The sequence below is a fragment of the Eublepharis macularius genome, chromosome 4 (assembly GCF_028583425.1).
Source record: "Eublepharis macularius isolate TG4126 chromosome 4, MPM_Emac_v1.0, whole genome shotgun sequence".
NCBI classification, from domain to species: Eukaryota; Metazoa; Chordata; class Lepidosauria; order Squamata; family Eublepharidae; genus Eublepharis; species Eublepharis macularius.
This window is the reverse complement of record NC_072793.1, coordinates 41,288,601-41,310,801: the sequence shown is the minus strand read 5'-3', so window position 1 is coordinate 41,310,801 and position 22,201 is coordinate 41,288,601. Positions and strand designations below refer to the sequence as shown.

Below are 22,201 nucleotides of genomic sequence, written 5' to 3'. Positions count from 1 at the left end.
GCTAGGAAGGGGGGGGGAATGGCAGGAAGATGCTTAAGTATCTGAGTGAAGGCATCTTTAGTACCGAGGTATGTGCACTAATATTTCTGGCCAGGACACTGAAAATTTTGCTTACTGTTCATCGGTGGAGAACCACGACACCTGAATGACTAGCATGTATAACCAGTTCTCGGATGAATTGTGAATGTTCTTGCTTGCAGATTGGCTCAGGGCTGTTTCACATTACCATTTCATACTTGTACATGAATACTCATATAAACCTCATAATCTGAGAACTCCTGGCACAAATATTGTCCATCCATTCAAATATTAATGCACCTGTAGGAAACTGTAACATGAACTGGGTCTCAGGTAACAAACTTCTGAATGTGCAGCTCCTGCCTGCCCAGGCATTTGAAATGCCTTTGTAGGGCCAGAGCAGGGATGTTATCAATAGATGTCAAATATTACCTAGGCAACAGCTGCCCCATCCAGGTAATCTGCCGGTGGCAAATGCCAGAGGACAATGAAGCTTTGACTGCCAAAGGAGCATGCTTGATACTGCTTCCATGACTCCGTGAACTGTTTTTTTGTCAACAAAGCAGTTTAGCCTGCCCAGAACTCTGTCTTATGGCCAGTGCAGAACATAACTGGATCTGGGTGGCTCATGTGATTTATTCATTGCATCGCAAGTTCCATCTCTCCAGGTCAGGTTCATGCAGGCCTGGTGACAATGTTGGGGTTTAATGTAGGCACTTCGGCAATGGGAAAATACATGCAAGACGTTGAGATCTGGGAGAAAACAGAAACCTCACCATCTGAGAAGAAGGCAAGCTTACTCAGTCAACTTCTCCATGAGAAGGTGCCCAGTGGCACAGAGGAGGCTGTGAGTATCTCAGGAGATAAGAGTTCATGTGCCTCTGCTTGATTTTTCACTTTGGCTGGGAGCGAGAGAAATGGCAGGGCTTCAATGAATGTATGCATTACACAGCAACATGGATGAGTGGGTTAGGCATGTACATTGGTGTTGAATGTCATTAGCAGGTATACATGAGCCAGCCCTGGCTGCTGTTACACCATATGGCCATCTTTCATTTAGCTCAGAGAGCACACTTTGTGTAAGAAAACTAGGCAATTGGAATTTGTATTTACTGGGATACATTACTATAAGATGGAACACATACAACAGCTTCTGTACTCTAATGAAAACAAGATCTGTACAATTGTCATTGGTGGTTCTGTGACTGCGTTTTGGGGGAGGGATTTGCCCCTGCTTAGTATTGCACAAATCTTGTGCTAGCAACACCGCAGTTTGAATCCCTAGTTCCAGTGGTGTTTTTACACAGGACAAATCCAAGCATGTATCTCTCCTGCAGGTGTTTCTGCCCCTCTCAGTTTGGAACAAAAAAGAATTATGTAGAGACTAACATGTCACAACCCATGCCTTCTGCATAAACATTAAAATGACTAGGCACCCATGTTTCCATTCCTTTAAATATAGTAAGTCTATCCTATTTTATACATGTTACATTCAGCACACATGCAGTTGAACGTTTGCTTTAAACCCCACATTTATCCAAGTATTTATCCCTGTTTTCATTTGTAAAGTGCAGACATGTTCACTTTTTCTTACAAACAGATGTATGCTGCACATGCAAGATGCATATGCATTCACTGTGACTTGAACAGGGTTTAACTGCAATTTAACTGTACCTGGTTTCTCAGCAGGCATACTAGATGGCAGAATGTACTTGAACGTTAAATGATTGAATCCCAGCCTATTTATTTGTACCTGTGTAGTTTAGAATTCCAGCAGAAGACATTTGGGTAATTGTAGTAGGTGGAATTGTAGTACGCCATTGAAAAATATACAAAAGTTGTGATTTCTATGTTTTTTACAGGCAATGCAATTTTAATATTGCATGTTTCCAAATTATTGGGGTGTATCAGCTGATTCATGGGAGTAACTTGCCCGCTATCCACAGGCATACTGTTTGGAATACAAAATCAGTTTGTGTAACCAGGATTTGATTTGCAGCCATTCACTCGATTCTTGGTCTGTTTCAACAAACACTGGTTTTATCAACTTCACTCTGGCTATACCTCTCTGTAGCTGCACAGTGCATAAAAATGGAGCTGTGGAACAAGTCATGATAAACCTCAGCTGTCCATATCTGTATGCCCCATGAAACCAGAGTTATGACTAACTGTGGTTAATAAACCAACATCTAACCATGGTTTCCAGGTGAAGGACTCTATCTAACCGTAGCTGGCAGAGGACCTATCTTCAGACAACTACACTAAGCATAGTTAGTTTAATGAAAGTTTGATTTCATATTGTGTCTGAATTGAGCTTTTCACTTCAAACAAGTGCTGTTATCCACCATCTGTTTTCAGATATTGGAAGGCACGTCTTCAAAACCACTATAGGTAGACTGATGCTTAGAATTTTTTGCCTTTCTAAGAACAAAACTAGTCACTGCTAAATTGCACTTATTGATGTAAGTTGAATGTATGCAAATATAAATGCTATGGCTGAGCAATGAGGGTATTTTTAAAATTAGCCCGCTGGTTGGCTAGAACCCCTTCACATCAAAGAAGCAAACAATTCCATTCCAAACTGCTCACATACATCAGAGAGCCAGATGATGACTTTGCCCACACTGGTGTAGGCTTGGCACACCTTTTAAGCAATGAAAGAAAGATTAGGCTCATCAGCTTTCACAAAGGCACCTTCAAAACTGAAAGAACAGTTGCAATCAGCTTACCATTCATACAACATCAGTTAGACAAATATACACAGATAACTCAAACCAGGAATAATGTAGGAAAGGGGCACCTTTAAGATTGCAATACACTACATGCTTACTTAGGAGATGAATTTGACTCGCATAGAGATTGTTTGCCTCCACCTTCAATGTTATTGGGAAACAGGGTTTTTATCTTACTTCCCACAGCATTGTAGTGCTTCTGTGTACCTCCTGATGTTTCCCCAGATTTCTTGTGATGTTCCCAAACCTTTGCTGCTATTTTTTTGAGAAAGGTGGCAGGAAATCTGGAATGGCATCTATGTGGACATGAAGTCTCATTTTGGTGCAATTTTCCCTGCATCAATCTCCTGCAGTAGCCATTTACCTGCTCACACACCAGAGATTTTTTTTTAAATTGGCATATTGTTACAGCATTATGTTACAACAATTACCAGGTTTTCTGTATTTCCAGCTTCCGTTTTTTAAACAGTAAGTAAGTCTCTAGCCCCCTTTGTTGCAAGATATGCCTTTCCCCATATATCTCCTAGGTTACTAACCTTAGTGCGGCCTGGAATTACAACTGGTCTCCAGATTACAGAGATCAGTTTTCCAGGACAAAATGGCAGCTTCAAAGGGCAGACTTGTACAATATCTCATAGATTTCAGGAGAAACAAGACTCAGAGCGACTGTTGAGCTACCTCCCCTCTCCAAACTGTGGCCTTTTACACACAAGCAATTTACTCCTCTCTTTTTGAGCGTTTGCTCCTGAAAGATAGGATTTGTTTTCTGATTCTTTTAATCCTGCTGTGGGATGCCGTCTTTTTTTGTCCGCATCGCCATGAAATAAAGAGGATTATGTGGTGAGGTATGGAGTCATCACTGGCGTCGCTGTCGGCATCACCAGTACCGTCATATCACTGCCATCCCTTTAAAAAACTTGTTTCATATACCCACTCTCATGTTATGATGATCTGAGAGCCAAGCTACAAGTGACACCTGACACAGGTTGGACACTTGTCAGCTTACCTCAAGTGTTCGTGGGAAATGTAGGCGTCCTGGTTTTACAGTTTGGCTCTCCATTACAGCTGCAAGACCAGGATGCCTACATTTCCCATCAAAACTTGAGGGAAGCTGACAAGTGTCCAACCTGTGTCAGGCATCACTTGTAGCTTGGCTCTGAGGTGCTCTGCACTAAGGTGTTAGCAGTGGGGTGGGGAGAGGGAAAGGAAACCCAACATGGAGCATGCGGAGTGTTGACTCCAGAGTAACCTCAAACACAGAACTTTTTACTCAAAAAGCATACATGGCTAATCTTTAAAAACCTAAAAAGAGATCCATGTAACCACATGTTGTTATGACATTATACCATCATTATGCTTGGTTTAAAAAAATTCCTTGATACACGCCAGCCATGGTCTGAGTAGACATTTTTGTTTATGATATAACCCCCCCCCTCTTCCCCATGGTCCAAACCGGAGATACCTGCCAGGGCTGACCCAGAAGTGGGAGGCAGAGTGTGGCACCTATGGGGCAAACTAAATGCAATAGCAACACTGTTACATTATAACACCATTAAGTTTGCTTTTTTAAAAAGGTGTATATTGGGAAAGAGAGACCAAGAGAACTTCCTGTGGGGGAGGGGGAGTCAGGTCAGGGAAAAAACTGTAAGGAATATCCTACATGACTGAAAAATCCCACACAAAACCACACTGAGAAAAACATGGGGGAATAAGCGGCAGAAAATTTGAAGAGAGCCCTTGAAAACGCTGCATTGAAATCTGAAGGGACAGGGGTTAAGTGTACTGAATTTGGAAGAAAATCCAAAGTGGTAAAGGCCAGAACCAGCAAAAATCACCCCTGTGGAAAAAGTCTATGTCCTCCTCAGCACCACTCCAAAATCTCCAGGAATCTCCTAAACTGGAGTTTGCAACCCTAAATTATTTCTGTAACAAAAGGGGCTACAGACTTATTTTTAAATGAAAGCTTAGACTTCCAAAAACGTCATATAATGACATATACACTGCCATTTTTTTTTCAAAAAGCCCCCTGGTGGCACAAAGGGGAATGGCCACCATGGGGGATTAGGGTAGGGGAAATGTGGCAGACCTGCCACGTGGAAGCCCATTGCTGCTGCGCTGTATCCGAAGCTGCAGAAACAACAGGGAAACCACATAAGTCCCTGTACAGAAAATATCTGAGGAGGGGATTGTTTCCCGATAAACCTGCCTAGCATCTAGCTATAAGTATCCCTTCTCACTATAATACATATTTTACAATAACACAGAAAATAAAGATGACATGGCCAGGTGTCATGGGGCTGTGATATGAATGTTAATCATGCAGAGTGAACAAGTCTCTTAATTGAAAAACTACATTTCTTTCAAGGAAGCCTGAGAAAGCTAAAGGATCAATAGTCTGAAAATAAACCTGAAAATTAAAAGCTAACTGGTTATTCCACCCACTCTAAAGCTATTAGGTCGAGATGAGACAAGTTGCAAAAGCTTAACCAGTTTTCAGAAGATTTATAACCTGATCCTAATACAGAGTTAGGTGTGCTGAAGGCTACTGATATCAGTTGGGTTTTGTGAGTCTAACAGTGTAATCCTATGCCAAGTCATTCCACTCTAAACAATTTCAATAGGTTTACATTAGAGTAATTCTGCATAGGATTGCACAGTCTCCTATGCAAAGGATGGGGCTGTTAGTTTCAATCCTATGTCACCTACTTAGAAGTCACCCCTGGTGTTTTCAGGATTACTTCTGAGCAAACATTGCATAGGCATGGGTTGCGAGTTGAAAATCAGGCAGCCAAAGGGCTGTTCAGCACACTCAAACCCATATCATCCAGTTTTACATTGTACTTCCTGCACACCACAAATACCCCAAGTACCAGTGAAAACAGGCACTATTACTTATTTACAATGTTATATCACACCAGAGTTTTATTGGTTTCAAATGAAAACACAAGACCATCTGTAACCTTCTCTCTTGCAGCCATCTAGGAGGAAAATGTTTGGGAAATTATACCTTGCACTCCAAGGCATCTGTCCTGTCATAACTGAGACACATAGGAGAAATTCTCTGTTTTATAGATAACTAAAATTCTTGCTTGCAGACCAAGTAGAGGGAGCATGAATTGGCTTGTGGCTCTTCCCTTGGATTCTTGCTTGAAGACCAAGTAGAGGGAGCATGAATTGACTTGTGACTTACCCTCTTTCCTTGGATTCCTAAGCAGCTGACACTTGCCATCCATCTAAAAATAAAACTGGAGCGTATAGATGAGGGGAGTTAACTTTGCCCCCTCCCATGCCTTACTCAGGTGTTTGATACATTTTTCTAGCAGCCAAGCACATTCCGATCACATCTGGGTTGAGAAAAACATGCTTCAAGTACTACAGCAAGGCATGGGAAATGGCAGGGTTTAGCACCCTCACTTGTGCAGTCTAGTTCTGAGACATGCAAACTTTCTTATATCTTAATCTTATATTTTATTTCTACTAGAGCTAACCGCAGCTGGGTACATGGGTATGTAAATTAAATGGAATGGAAAGGAACGGATGGGAATACATTAAATTAATGGAAACTTCTAAAGATTTCCAGATAACTGATCATTTTGGTCACCAGGTTAATATTAAAGATATTAAGGAGTTGTGGTGATTTGATTCAGATTCCGATTAAGTAACTTTCAAAGGCACATACTAACCTGATTGTCTCTCACACAAACCCTAGACCTGGACAGGCTGCTTAAAAAAAAAAGAATAAATCCATACTACTGAGGAAAAAGGAGTCTCATAGCCCATGACCTTTGAACCATCATTACATGACACCTGGATAAATATGGTAGCATACCTGAGTGAGATCTGTGTTTAAGTACTTTGTATGATTGAAGAACAATGGGATAAGGAAGTTCATGCAACAATAGAGAATTGCCTCAGAAGGAAATACCTGGCAGAAACTCAGGAAGCAACAGAGAACAATGGGCCATTGATATTAAAATATAGAAAACAGATTTAGAAAGCAACTTGTCAGGAGAATGTTTGTTACAGCAAGTTATATTTTAAAGAAGCAATCTGCTTACTATTTGAAATGTGGCCTGTCAGAGAACATGGCAGAAAGAACAAGGAACTACTACCATCACAGCAGAAAAATGGCTTCACCATCAAAGACATACAGACGGTAATACCAGAATGTGTATTCAGATTAGCAATCTACTGATACCGCCTTCCCAACATGTTATGTCTATCCCCCTCGGTCCAGCACTTTGTGGAGGTCAGTGGGCTGTTGGGGGGGGGCAGGAAAGTTCCATTCTGCCTAGGGAAAATTTAGGTTGGATCCAACCCAATAATTTAGTTTGGATCTATCCCCATAAATGGAAATATTTATGTCATACTGTTATGTTTCTCCTGTATGAAAAACTGTAGGCTGCTGATAGTGCCTTATTTGATAGGTAGCTGCCAGTAACAGTAATAACTGGATGCTTCCTATTTTTTCTTTAGAAATCTCTTCTTCACAGACTGGTTTTCCTGGCTAAGATCTCCCCACACCTGGCAGATAAAAGGGATTTAGCCGGTAAGGGAAAATCCTATTTCTGGCTCCATTAAGAGGAACATTTCTAGAAGGTCACACTAATTAAAGCTTTCTGGGCCTACACTGTACTGTATGGCTGGCCATACTGGTAACTAGTACAAATGTAGATTTAGGTCTCTCAACAAATAAACATCTTTTGGAACTCATTACAGGATGTAGCCATAGCTACTATTTTAGAGGGCATTAAAAGTTGAGAAAAACTAAAAGAAGATAGGTCTATCTATCAATGGCCATTTTCCATGAGGAAAAGGGGCCAAACTAGACAAGATGCAGGGCTTCTTTTCAGCAGGAACGCAGTAGAACGGAGTTCCGGCACCTCTTGAAAATGGTCACATGGCCAGTGGCCCCGCCCCCGATCTCCAGACAGAGGGGAGTTTAGATTGCCCTCCACATGGCAGGGCCACCGACCATGTGACCATTTTCGCCGAGGGTGATTTAAACTTTAAAAAACTCCCCCCCTTGTTCCAGCTGACTCAAAGTGCGGTCCTGAGTTCCACCACTGAGTTACTCCACCTCTTTTCCCAGAAAAAAAGCCCTTACAAGATGGCATCCCCAAGTTTGTCCAGGGAATGAGCTACCATTTTGTAGAATGAGTTCCCACCGGGAAACAACTTTCAACTGCACCATAGGGGCCCAATTCTGCTTGAAGCACCACAACATAGGGGGAGGAGAAAGTCATGACTTCTCCCTTGTGCTGTTTTTCTAATTTGAAATGCCTCCTGCTCCCACACTGCAGTGATCTTGACCAGAATCAGCCCTTTGCAGTGCTGTTCCCTAGTGGAAACTGACTCAACAAAATGATGGTGCACCTCTGGCAATACTGTCTTGTCTAGTTTGGCCCCTAATGGATCTCCACATTCAGAGGTAGTAACCTTGTGAATAGCGATGCTGGGAGGGGCATAATATCAGAGGAAGGCCTTGGCCTCCACAGCCATTTTACAGGCCTTCTGACACATCTGTTTGGCCACTGTATGGATACTGGGCTGGATGGACCAGCTGGTCTGCTCTTCTGTTCTTAAGTAAGTAGTCGTTTTCCCAGAACACATGAGGAGGGGAAAACCTAACACCACAAACATTATACTCTCTGCTGTGCTTCTTTTCTTGTTGCTTTGCTTTTGTTCTACTCCAGCCTGCAGGTATTTATTTCTTCTTCACCACAGGTAGGAGTACTGCCTTCCTGTACAGGGTGGGCAAAAGAGCTAGTGATAACATACTGGGAAGGATCCTGCCCCATTTGACCACTCTACTTTGAAGCCTACCTCTGTCTTAACTGTCTCTTCCTCTAAAAGAAGATTCACAAATTAGAGAGATGACCTTCAATTGGAGGAAGGCTTCAATTTTGCTCCGTGAAGTGGTAGGATAGGAGCAGGATCCATCCCATTGTCACCAGGCTCTGCTCACAGTGTGATGGCCATTGAGTTCTAACAGCATACTGTAAATTTAACGTCTGCCTCCTTTCTCCTCAGAATACTGGGAACAGCTGTTTGTGAGACTACAACGCTACTACTATCAGGGTGAGGGGGTCACAGGCCTGCTGCTGTTCTATCCTGCACACATTGTCCACATATTGGAGGTGAGCTGTCTGAGGGTAGTAAACAGCACAAGACTGTTGCAATCTGAGAGATCACCTGGGCTCCTGCTGAAGTTCATGAGTGGTTCTGAAGCTTGCTATCCTCATGTTGTCAGATTAGTCCTTCATAGTGAGGGCCTTCATGAATTTGCTTTCTCTCTGCTACTACCCCCAAAGGCAGGGCATATTAGCTAGTCTTCAAATTCAACACTATTAACCCAAGAATAACACATTTCTTTCCTCCCATTTCATCTTCAGGACAGGATCACCTCAGGTGCCAACTCTTGAAATAAATACTTTTGATAAAGGGGCAGGGACTTATTGGTAGAGCCCAGTGTAGGCTTGGGAATAAAGGGGGTACAGAGGTTTGCAGTCAAGTATGGGGCTGAGGCAGAGCCCAGGGCAAAAGCTATAGAGGAACTAAAATATGACAGAGGAGAAAAATACCTTTCCACCTTGCGTTTCAGGTAACTGGTCCAAAATTTGGACCAAATCCTTGGCCAGACTATGACCTGTTTCTCAAACTATTGACCCCATTCCACCCTTCTCACCTGTCTCTCTATTCTGAAAGCCTCTTGAACACAAAGCTCTCACTCCAGTGGTCTAATCTATATGGTTCTCTCAAACATTCAGCATGGCTGCATGAAGAACCCAAGCATGATTTTTTTAGGCCTAGCACAAACTTGTAAAACACCCCTCTATACACACACACGCACACACAGCCTCACTGCCATGCACCAATCCCATAATACCTCCTTCCATACATACAATCTCATGAACCATGAAAAAAGTTTTAGTTGTGAAATTACTGTTACATATTCTACAGCTAAAAAAAATATCCGCTTTTGCAACTTTTGTTTAATACCACCACCCAGCTTGAGAGAGTTCTACAAGTTTGGTAACCATTTTGTAACTTTGAGGGTGTGTGTGTGTTATTTTGTCAATGTCTTTTAAAAAATATTCTAAATGGACCTGCATAGCTGCAAAGATTAGACCAATTAACTTAAAGCTTTATTTTTCTGGTCTTTTTCATTACAAAACCATAAAGCAGCCTGTCAAACTCCATTTCTTTTGCAAGTTCACAAGTAGAATTGCTTAGCAACTGGCCAGACAATTAGAAGGGAAGGATCAGCATGCGGAGACAAAAATTAAAAAGAAAAATAAAGTCTCATCTACATACAGAAAGTTCTTAGCATAGAGTTCTGGTGATTCTGAAAGTCACCCAGAAGTATAATAAGAACTCCTGGCTTTACCGTACAGCATTTCTAGAGCAACAATTGGTTACTTCCAGGCAAAAGTTCATACTGAATAGACAAGATGTTCTTGCTCCATTGTAGAACATCTGCAATTTTCGATTAGTGCTACTTTGCCGTAAATTCTTTCAGCTTCTCTCACAGTCACTGGCAGTATGCAAAGAATCTGTAGGGCTATGCATACTTCACTGAAAATCACTCCATGAGTTCCGCTTTCCTCAGGGGAATGCCTAGTCTGACATTTAAACAATATAAACAGACACTTGGCCGCTAGATGTCAACTAATAAGAACATATATTACAAGGAGAAGAGATGGGTTGCCAGCTCTGGGTTGGGAAATTCCTAGAGATCTAAGGGGTGGAGCCTGGAGAGGGAGAGGTTTGGTGGGGGCCTTGGCAGGGTATAATGCCATACAGTCCACCCTCCAAAACAACCATTTTCTCCAGGGGAACTGATCTCTGTCATCTGGAGACAGGGTTGCCAGGTCCCCTTAACCTCCTGGTGCAGGAGGGGGTGGGGAACCCGGCACTCAATGCGTGCACCCCCAGTGTGGCGCGATGTCATCATTTCTGGGGGTGATGTCATTGTGCAGGCCACAGGAGTGTTCCCGTGCTTTGTGCCAGGCCGATTCCTAAAGAATCTTAAAGAATCAGCCCGTTTGGGCCCCAAATTGGTCCAGCGTGAAATGCAGGAGCACTCCCCTGGCCTGAAAAATGACAACACTGCCAAAAATGATGATGTCACACCACGCCGGGAGTGAGCCTCTGGAGGCCCGTAGCCCCGCCTTTCCCCCCTCTCCAGCCAGCTGAATGGTGGCAAGGGGTGGAGGGTGAGAGCAGGAGATCCCCTGCCCTCTCCAGGGGTCTGACAACCCTATGAGTGGAGATCAGTTGTCATTCTGGGAGATCTCCAGCCACCAGCTGGAGGCTGGCAAGCCTTGGAAGAGAGTAAAGTGTAGGCTGTGTTAAATGCATTCAATGTGTTGATCCCAGTGGGAAAGTGAATGTGTGAATCTACACAGGAGGTGCCAGCAACTCCTTTCTCTGCTCTGCCTCTTTACCAAGATCTTTTTCACATACTGACTTTATCCCAATTGGTAAATGTTTCTGCCCTGTCTGTTTTTGAAGCAGGATGGAAACATTTCTCTTACGGTTTTTCAGAGAGCAATGTATTTTGTCAGTAAAACGCTTTATGTATTTTAGATAAAACACAGCAAGGCTTCCCTGTCCAGTATCTGCCCCATATTTCTGTTTCAGAGTCCTATGACTCCCCATGGGTAGGCAGTCTCTTCCCCACTATCTGCTGCTTGCACAGGAGCACACATTCTTGGCTGTTGTAAAGTCAGCCTTTTTCTCTCTGTAACCATGGTAATAAAAGGCCTTGAAGCCCTTCGCTATAGCGAGCATTTCAGTCCAATTGTAGATCAATGGCTCTGAAATGAAATGAAATTGGCATGAAGGCTCCCTCTTACGTCACTGACAAATTTGGGGATCTTATTTCCACATTCTGCTTAGGATTGCTGACCTGGTCCCTCTAATATCAGTTACATCTGCAGCAAATACCAGGTGATATAACTTACCTCCATGCCATGAAATGCTTCAGCTACCCATTTCCACACATTAAGTCTCTGTTAAAGAGACAGGACATTTTTCTCATGGCAAGTTGCTGTCAAGAACAGCCCTCACTCCAGTGCTTCCACTCCAACTGAAAAGCCTATATAGGGTCTCCTCTTCCACTCTGTGTGTATCTTTCAGGGGGCTCCTGAGGCAATACTGCACGATTCTTTCCTGACTCTTACCTGCCCCCCATCATGTGCAGCAGAATGGCTGTTGATTGAAAAATGAAGGCCACACAGTCCTTTGAGGAAAAACTGCTTGAGGTGAACTTCTGTCCAGCGAGAAGCTAACAGTCCCTTCATACGTCCCTCTGCTTTTGTTTCATGAATGCTCAGTCGAGAGGCTAGAGAGCAGCACCAAATCACGGAGTTTGGGCCTCCGTACAGTTCTACTTCCTCCCTCCCAGAGGTCCATAATGTATTGTGTGGCCCAGCACAACATCTACTCCATGCTAAGGTCCAAATGCTTCCACTGTTGAGCTCTCCTGTTTTATTAACCTCTGAAATGGCCAGTTTGTTTTTCAGCTCGATTTGTCGGTTTTCTTTCAGTCATCCAGTGACATGCTTTACTCTGTCCTGAGGGATCTAAGAGATATAGAGGAGCAGCAGAGGTGAGCAGGCATTCCAATTGTCCCCCCCTCCCTACTTCAAACATTGTACTGGCCTTCAAGGAAGATTTTTTAGTTCTTGCAAATCACTTATTTTATGGGTATATAAGATAATGGATTGTTTGTTACAGTTTCTATGGTTCATCAGTGCTGTTTTGTCTAGGAGTTCAAATGATCAGATCTGTAACCTCAAATAAAATAATAACTCACACCTTGGATTAGCTGTATAGTGTAGAGTAGAGCTGTCCTATCTATAACCTTCTTAGACATCCAGCAACATTTCAATAACCTATTTTTCCTCTGGCGTTCTAAAGCTGCCCCTCACATCCAGATCCAACTGGAAAAGTTGTCTCAAAAGTTTTCAGAGTTGCTACACTTAACTCTCAAAATCTGACTTACTTTGCAGCCTTGCTGGTGGCCAAATAGCTGGATTGCAGATCATTTCCAGCAAGATGTTCTCTTGTGGAACATCACCTGTAGTTACAGTTGTTTCTGGCTTCACTCTCTTTTCATCAATTTTGCTTAGGTGTCATTTCCTCCATTTCCCACAGACTTCCAAACAGATGAGAAACTGCTCATCAGCCACGGAAACAGGAGGAGGCAGACAGCCATGTATTTCCATTGCTTGTCAACACTTCTCAGTTTGTACAGGGAGTGTGGGAAGCTGTAATCATTGAAAAAACCCTATTTAAATTATAAATATTTGGAAATGGGATCCTATGAAAGCAAGGATAGTCAAATAATTCGAATTAACCTGTTTGTTTTGATAAGACGACTCTACAGCTTGACTGTGGTTTGCAGGACTGAACGTGACACGACTAATATTTTTTACGGGCTAAATGGAAGGAATGGATTCTCTTAGCTTCTGCCAGCATTGGAAGCACCCTAAGAGAGTCCAGGACTGGATGACTGAGGGATGGCTTACACAGATATGCTTGCTACTCGGAGAAGTACTTGGTGACATGTGAATGAGCCATCCTGGGTTACTCATTGCTGAGAACACTTTCAAATCATGTGATGGCAGCACTTCCCAATGAAGCCTGTGAGCACAGTCAGATTTGAACCATCAAGTGAAAAATAACCAAGCAGTGAGAGAGAGGAGTTTATTGGTTCGCTCTGAGGATATTGCAACCCTTGACTGAGCAATTTAGCTGAATATCCATTTGTGACGCCCTTCCACACTGCTCCCCACCATAAACCCCCTTTCACAGGTTTGAGGCTTCATAGGCAGTTAGGAGCAGTCACAACCTTCCACCTGTTTAACCTCTATTTATCAGGCAGAGACCCTGACCCTAACAACAACACCAACAACATTCGATTTATATACTACCTTTCAGGACAATTTAATGCCCACTCAGAGCAGTTTACAAATTATCCCCACAACCACATTCACCCTGTGAGGTGAGTGGGGCTGAGAGAACTCTGGAAGAGCTGTGTCTGACCTAAGGTCACCCAGCTGGCTTCCAGTGGAGGAGTGAGGAATCAAACCCAGTACTACCAGATTAGAGTCCACCACTCTTAACCGCTACACCGAACTCTCCTCTCTCTCCTTTTCCCGTGGTCTCTACCAACCTAGCAGCCAAACAGGCAGCCAGCTCCCTTATCTGCACTACTCCTCACCCATCTACTGCCTAGAGCTATTGGGGAAAGGAGACTGTGGGTCAAGCTAGAAGCGACGAATTGTACTTGAATGGCAAGTGAACATAGTGATCGAGTGGAGCGCAAGTGGAGTGTAAGTGAACAGGGAGGAATACATGTAAGTCTGTTCACTTGCTATTCAAGTGTAATTCGTCACTTCTAGCTTGTCCCTCAGAATCTCTTAATTTCTGTGAATCAGGGGAAAGCAAATTCTCTGAGGTGTTAGTTTTCCATAAGCATGGAGCTTCTAAAAAAATCCTTTTTCCTAAATGTTTGAAATGTTAGGCCAATATTCTGCTCTTGTGCAGGTAAGCTGGTCATCACCTACCATAAGATATTCCCAGTTCCTCACAGCTATTTAAGAAGGTGTGGCTCCTGATCATAATTTCTTGACCACTTTCAGAGTATTGGTCCTGGGAACCAAGATCCTTGTGATGTCCCATAATATCCCCTCCCGGCTTTTCCAGCAATGGAACTACAAAGTACTGAATATGCCAGAGACACACCTGAGCTATGATTCAGCCCATGAAGAGCCAGTAGAGGCTATCATCTGTGAATGCCTCGCTACACTCCTGAAACTTGGCAAGCATCTTCTGAAGTATCCCAAGGTATGGGCCATACAGCTAGCACCAGTGTGGGTTGGGCTAGCCATTAACCTGTTCTCTTACTTTTTCCTTTTTCTTTTACTACTAACTGTTGCCACTACTAACCAAGTGCCCATTATTATAAGGAGGTGTGCATAATATTTTTCTTCAACAGTGCTTCATTGTGTCCACCCTTCAAAGTAGCCCTTTTCTCAAGGTGAATTGATCTCTGTCACCTGGAGATCAGTTGTAATTCCAGGAGATCTCCAGCCCTCACCTGGAGGCTGGCAACCCTAGCTCTGCCACTGATGAATGAGAGCCTGTGAGAAATATGGGCCATATGCACCATCTCTCACCTGCTAACAGCAGGGCTTTTCTTTGAGGGCCGAGGTTCATTACTGGCAGAAACCTTCCTACGATGGGGGAAAGCTCCTTTTTGTTGGAGATTATGTATTTATATTTATTTAGTAATTTAGCAGAGTAACATAGCAGAGCAATTTAGTCCAAAGCGTTTAAACCCTTACAAACGTGCATTAATTAATCCTCAGACAAAAGTCATAGAAAGATAGAACTTACAGTTTATTGCAGCAGATTTCTTCCATAGCAATATCTTCTGGTAATAACAAGGGAAAGATCCTGTTCTAAAGAGTTACATTCCCTATTCTAATGCCACGGCCTGAAAATATAGGCAGCGAGGCTGGAAGTGGGTTTGTGGACAAAGAGAAGGGCTCCATGAGGAGCATGGTGGCTTTACATCTTTTCTCTTTTGCAAGACCATGAGGGAAGGTGTGAAATCTCCCAAGAGGCACAGAGGCAAGAGAGGAGGAGTCAGTAGGCGTTCCCACCTTAGACAAGAGAGTGGCAGATTGCTAGACTTATACATTACATTCAAAGAGACATGCAGCACCCCCCAGTGTCCAAAGGCAGGCTGAGTCGCCTATTCCAACACTTTTGCCATACGAAAGCTCTGCCATCCGATGAGAGAAGTGGTTAGGTACAAGTCATTGCCATGTACAACATTCCCTCCCCCACAAACACATTATAGGGGAGGGAAGAGGAAGAGTCACTGTATGGTTTGTGCTCATGTTTCCTTTCTCTCCCCAACCTGCAAAGTCTCTGTAGCTTTTTGTGTGGATACACACCTTATAGGACTAAAGGACACAATACTCTGGAAGCTTAGGGTGATGATGCCCAGGAGGGATAGACTGATGCTTTTATACATGACTTTCAAAAGTCTAAGTGTTGGGAAAGGCAGGAGTGGCTAGATGTGGTGGTGGCCTACAGAGATGCTGTAGGAAATGTTGGTGAGAATTTACCATGTGTTTGTTTCTCAGTGTCTTTGGGGTAGGGCTGTCACTTTTTACTTTGAAAAGCTGCCACACTCAAATGAGGATACAGGCGCTAATAATTTAATCCAAGCTGGATGGGTATCAAAATTTTTATACATCATTTCCCCTTTAATTGGCTTATAAAAGTGGGATTTCTTCTCCTATGTGTGAAGCCTGGGAGATGTCAATCTCTTGAACGACTCCTGAACTTATAAACTGGGTGCAAAAGAAAAATGGTCTTTTTCGTTAGAAAAATTAGCTTTCCCCGTTAAAACCAAGCTGCAGCATTATATTGGTAAACTTAAAAACAAAAATAAAAACCAATCAACCATCCAGGCAGGCCAGCAAAATGCCACACAGGTGGTAACGCTTGCTGCTTTAATTAGGATTGTGCAATTGTGCTGTCCCTGAGCCCTTGACTGTTTTCTGGTCCCCAGAGCCCCCAGAACCTCCCAGACACCATCCTGGCAAAGGTACCAGAGCTCATGATTCCCCAAGACATCGTCTGCCACCTGCTGGAGTGCCAAGAGTTGCTAACCCCTGCCCAGTACTTGCATCTTTACGACTCCCCTATGGACATCCTCATGGACTCAGGTATGGCCAAACAAGAAGATTGTAGATGAAGCAGGACCTTCAGAGTCCTTTAAAAAGCTGGGTCCCTCCAAGCTTCAGAAGGATGATAAACATCTGGCTACTTTGAGATCAAAAGCTCCTATAATGTGATGGATTCTCCTAGTAACAGAATCATAGAATCATAGAATCATAGAGTTGGAAGGGGCCATACAGACCATCTAGTCCAACCCCCTGCCCAGTGCAGGATCAGCCCTCATTATTGTGTGAAATTTATGAATGATGTAGTAGAACTCCTTTGGCAACAAAATGTTTCTCCTGGCAATGGGGTGCCAGGCACTGAAACTTACAGAAAAGTCATGCAAACCACGTGTGCAGCTTTTTCACTGCAATAGGACTCAAGTAAGTTGATTTGAAAACATTATGGGATTTATTGGAGTATCATTTTAAGCAGGACGTAGAGGGAGGGAACAGTTATTAAAGTAGTGGTGAGGATGTGTTTTTTTAAAGACTCTGAATGCCATTCTTAGCTTTTAGAAGGAATGTGGCTGTGCCCTTCCTGTGGTTACTGTGGCACAAGGAGCTCTGTTCGTTCTTGAGATCTGTTTGTTGTATATTATAATTAGGATAACATGATGAATCTTTGCTGGTAGTGGGTGTAATATGTACACATGGATATAGTTTAAAACAGAAAACTGAAAAATATTCTTATCTCAGCCCAGTAACTACATTTGTACCAACAGCTGCTGTGTGATTTCTCAAGCCATGTTAGTTCACTTCTTATCTGAAGAAGTGAGTTGTGACATATGAAAGCTCATACTCTACCACAAATTTTGTTAGTCTTATAGGTGCTACTGGACTCTTGTTCTTTTCTACCATGTGATTTGTGGCAGGAAACATTCCTACTTTGGTGGTCTTGATATGTATCCTACACCAAATGACTGGGGGCATGATGGTTGCAGCCAGGACCACAAGCTAGGAGGGGTGTGATGCTCTCTAAATAGGAAAAAGGAAAAGCTAAGAGCCACTATTCTGTTTGGGACATCAGAAGACAAAGTTGTATGCTGCTTTGTTGGTTTCCAGAATTGGAAGTGTGGAAGGAACGGGGTTCTGTCACAAGAGTAATCTCTCTAAGCCAGGAAAGTTGATACTAGGGTAGTTCTGCAGTCATTGACTTAGCTGCTGGGAGAAGCAGGAAATGACTGAATATATGAAGTTGCCTTAAATTTAGTTACACCATTCAGATATCTAGCCCAGTCAAAGTAGCAGCAGATCTCCAACATCACATGCAAAAAGTCTTCTCAGCTCTGCTAGCTGTGTGATCCTTCATTTGGTGATCCCAGTGAATGAACTTCAGCTCAGTCACTGAGCTAGTGAGCCTCCCCTGCAACTTGTGAATCAAAACATGCAATGGTGCTAGGGCTTGGCTGTACTCAAGAGACAAGTACAGAGACTGACCCGGCCTGGCATGGCCTGCCTGCAAGAAAACAGCTTTGGTACACGTATGCTGCTTTGATACCTGTATTAGGCATTCTTACTCCAGGGAAAGAGAGGCAAAGAACACATCAGAGACATTTGATGTGCTCTGCCCATGTAGTAGTAGTTTACTGCTATTGTGTAGACATGCAACAGAAAAAAAACATTTGACTATGGTATTATTGGACAGTAAGCTACAGCTGTATTGTGAGCGTCTATGAAAAGAGTCTATAAAGAGTGCAGGAATTGCAAAAGCTCAGGCTACACTCGTGCCAGATTTATGATTAGTGAGCTTTTTTTTTATTTTTAAAGTACCATGCATATTCCGTATACTCTGGCTAAATCCCATACCTGTGAAATAAAATGTCTATATAGTGATTTCTTCCCCTACTATGCCATGGCAAGACTATACGGAGAAGATGAACAAAGGGCTCAGTCATAACCTAAACAAAACTCATTTGGTATTTTTTTTACCATACTACACTACACAAACCACTGAAGGGCTTTAATGTAATTTAATTTGGACCCAAGTCAGTCAATGTTGCAATTATGTGGCAATTGTTTTGGTTGAAGGGCTTGTCTTTCGAAGCGATGACCCAACATCAGTTTAACTTCCTCGTATACTACAAAAGGTACAGTAGAATGAACTGCATACTCCTCAGCGCATGCTGGCACTTGCATGATGCTTCTCGGTGCATGAGGCATTCCACAGGTATCCTAGCACTAGACTAACACCATCCACTGGGCCCTGGGGAACCTTTATCCACACCCACCTGCTGTATTAACAGCCCTGCCTGCTGCTGTAGGAACAATAGTTGCTGGATCCTCCTGTCCTGCTCAGTATTCATTGTATTGTAATGCATACAGATTTGTGTGAACATGTTCCCTTGCTCTCAGCCAGCTCTCTTTTGTGATCTCATTAACCCACTTGCATTACAGCATAGGCAGGTCCAGGAAATGGTAAAGATCTATGCACTTCTCCAAGCTTGTTTCACTCAGTGCTTTACAGCAAGAGGAGAAATTAACAACAGGGCTTTCGGTTAATATTATTTTGGCCCATCCTTTTTCACCTCGATGAATAAGCCCTTAAAATACAGACAGCTAAGAAAGAGCCCCATGGTGCAGAGTGGTAAGCTGCAGTACTGCAGTCCAAGCTCTGCTCATGACCTGAGTTCGATCCCGGCGGAAGCTGGGTTCAGGTAGCCAGCTCAAGGTTGACTCAGCCTTCCATCCTTCCGAGGTCGGTAAAATGAGTACCCAGTTTCCTGGGGGTAAAGTGTAGATGACTGGGGACGCCAATGGCAAACCACCCCGTAACAAAAATTCTACCAAGAAAACGTGATGCGACGTCCTCCCATGGGTCATTAATGACTCGGTGCTTGCACAAGGGACTACCTTTACTTTTTTTTTAAGACAAGGAGAGAGCTCAAGAAGTCAGTGCTCAGTTTATACATTGTTTTATCTACCTGCATTTAAAACAGAAGAAGGACATGACACACTCTTGCTTTGTTCACACCATCTGCTACATAACGGTCATATTAACTCACTTTAACTTAGTCTGTGAAGATAGGCATTTCTTCACAGAACAAGTTATGGATCCCTAGTTTTCTTCACTGATAAAATGGATATGCTCTTGTTCATTTTAAAACTCAGGAGTAAGGAAAACAGATTATCAGCAAAGGCTGTTTTTAGAGGATCAAGTGTACATTTATGGGTTGGGGAATAAATGCTTTGCTTTTGACAAAGCTCTAGAACTAGTATGCCTAGGACTGTGCGCCCATACAAACACAGAGAACTTGCTCCAGTCAGTACCTACAGGAGCATCTGTTCACCTTTGCACATGTTAATGCCAAATACAAGCCCTTTATACACATTCTGCGAGAGAGAATATTTCCATTATCTAAAATTTATAGGGATTACTTCTATTAAACCATGAAACTGGGGAATAGCAGAAATCCTGAGTTACTTCAAACTCCAGCTAAGCCTAAGAAGCTACCAGCTTGGATATTTGTTCAGCATCTTAAGCACTAGCACCTTCCTTGGCACGCCCCCCCCCCCCGCAACCCTCCTCAACACAACAGCCTGTCTAGTGTAATTCTCCAGTGCTTGGAAGGCTCTTCTGACAGCCCATTTCCTCTCTTTCCAAAACAGAGAGAGTGTGGCCTTTGCCAGAATGGGTAAAGCTACATCTTAAATGAGCAGCTGCATGAAAAGGGAACCTGCATCCCACTGGGAAATTTAAGGAAGATCAAGTTCACCATACCTGGAAAACTGTTACCAGAACACCAAGACAGCATCCTTGGAATTTTAACTGCGACCTTCATGGTGAAAGGGAGCTTCCCCCATAATCATTAGGACAAGCGGGGAAAGAGGTGGTAGTGGTGGTCTGGTTTTGTTATAGTCACTGTGAAAATAATGAATACATAGAGTTGCTTTGGAACCTTAGGCCCTATACAAATTCTGGATTGCGCATCTGTATGACTGTTTGCAAAGAGAAATGTGGTTTCATGTAGAGTTTTGGTATGGCATACATTTCTGCAAGTAAAAATTAGTCCTACCATAATGGTCAGCAGCAGCAAAAACAAACCCATCTCTATGGAAGTAGTGGAGTCAAGAAAACAAAAGACAATGGGCCTATGTTTATCCTTACTATATCACACAATTACCTGACCCAGGTGAAACCATGCTGTCTGGATCCTATTCTGCAAGTGGATGGAAAACAACACTGGTTAAGCAATCACCTTTTCGCAGCTAGCCATTTCCCCCCTGCCATGCCTATATATTAGATTAAGGTGGGTAGCTTTTCGGTACTGCCCCCCTTTCTATTTATTTTTCCCAAATTTATCTTCTTAGAAATCAAATCCACAAATCATCAATTCATTTTTTCTCGTCTCATGCAGAAAGTCAATAAGGGGTTTCCAATTAACCATAAAGGTAAACAATGTTTTATCTCTGATCAGAGCTGTAAGTTTAGCTATCTCTGCTAACTCCCTCATTTTCACAATCCACTCATCCATTGAAGGCAATACTGTAGTTTTCCATTTTTGCACATATTAAAGACTAACCGCCGTTGTCATATATAGAAATAGGACACCATGTTTATTTTCCAGTCCCAACTAAAAGGGTTCTGGTTTAAGTTGTATATTGATCTTCAAAATTTTCTGTTATCATATGAATTTGTGACCAATTTTTTTTTGCTTTAGGACAAGTCCATCAAAGATGATAAAATGTTCCTTCATGTTGCTATATCTGAAGAAGTGAGCTGTGACTCATGATGAAAGCTCAAACACTACCACATTTTTTTTTTTAGTCTTATAGGTGCTACTGGACTCTTGCTCTTTTCTAATGCCTATGTATTGTCTCAGTTCTATAGTTTTTAAAGTCTGAGTTCTGTTGCAGATACTTCCGATAAGTCGCACCTGATAACTTGCAAGGAGTAATTTGCCTTCCAAAAGCAGCATTATTCCACCTACTCAGCTTCACACCCTTGAATAAGGAGCATTCATAGAAAGCTGCATCATTTGTTATCCTTCACGCTTGGTGGAGGTTTACTTTTCAACTTTGTTCTTACAGCCATGGTTTTCTTTAAAAGGAAGGCAGCAAATTTGACATGCATGTCCACTGAGAATAACATACTTTGAAAAGTCTAAATAGATAGCTTTATGTAGATAGTTCAACTCAATATGCTTTTGTGATTTGGTGGTATTCCTAGAATGAAATAAAGAAAAAGTTTTCGTTCTCCACAAGAGAATTATTAAATGTCTCTGTTAAGGGTTTTCTTGTATCGGGGTTGTTCCCACAATAGAAGGTAAATGCAGATGATGTTTAGATGCCTATATGTTTTCTCACGCGAGAAAACGCGATCTTCCACGTTTTTTCCGGCATGTTGCGCAGCGTTCCAGGTTGAGGTAAGCCGTGCGGAAACAGCCCCTGTGTGAAGATCACATTTGATGACACAGGGCCTCTACAGTAACCTCGATGTCTCTTAACTAGCTGGATTTCTTCCGAAAGCAACCATGCTTTTTACAGTGCTGCCATCCCACAACAAACAAGCAAACCAAATTAGAAGAGAAGCCTCCAGAAAATCTCAGAACAACTGCTATTACCAGCAGGCTCAGATTTATGGAGCAACGCAGTGTCTCTGCTTTGGTGTAGGAACATCACTTCAGTCCTAATAAATCTGCATCCAACTAAGCAAAAGAAAAGCATGGAGTGTGAAGGAGGGCAAGATCAACTCCATAT

General features: G+C 42.7%; 1 protein-coding gene across 2 annotated transcripts; it reads left to right on the top strand.

Moving 5' to 3' along the window:
* The first annotated feature begins 649 nt into the window (after positions 1 to 649).
* TEX47 (testis expressed 47) lies at positions 650 to 21,651 on the top strand. Of its 2 annotated transcripts, none has more exons than XM_054978192.1 (7): positions 650 to 865; positions 7,227 to 7,299; positions 8,784 to 8,890; positions 12,305 to 12,366; positions 14,405 to 14,609; positions 16,351 to 16,507; positions 21,163 to 21,651. In XM_054978192.1, the coding sequence occupies exons 1-7, from the start codon at positions 713 to 715 to the stop codon at positions 21,180 to 21,182; spliced, it is 777 nt and encodes a 258-aa protein (XP_054834167.1). In that variant the 5' UTR covers positions 650 to 712; the 3' UTR covers positions 21,183 to 21,651. The 2 variants fall into 2 exon arrangements, with proteins under 2 accessions (XP_054834167.1, XP_054834165.1); XM_054978190.1 differs by having other exon boundaries at positions 20,111 to 21,651.
* The last annotated feature ends 550 nt before the right edge of the window (positions 21,652 to 22,201 follow it).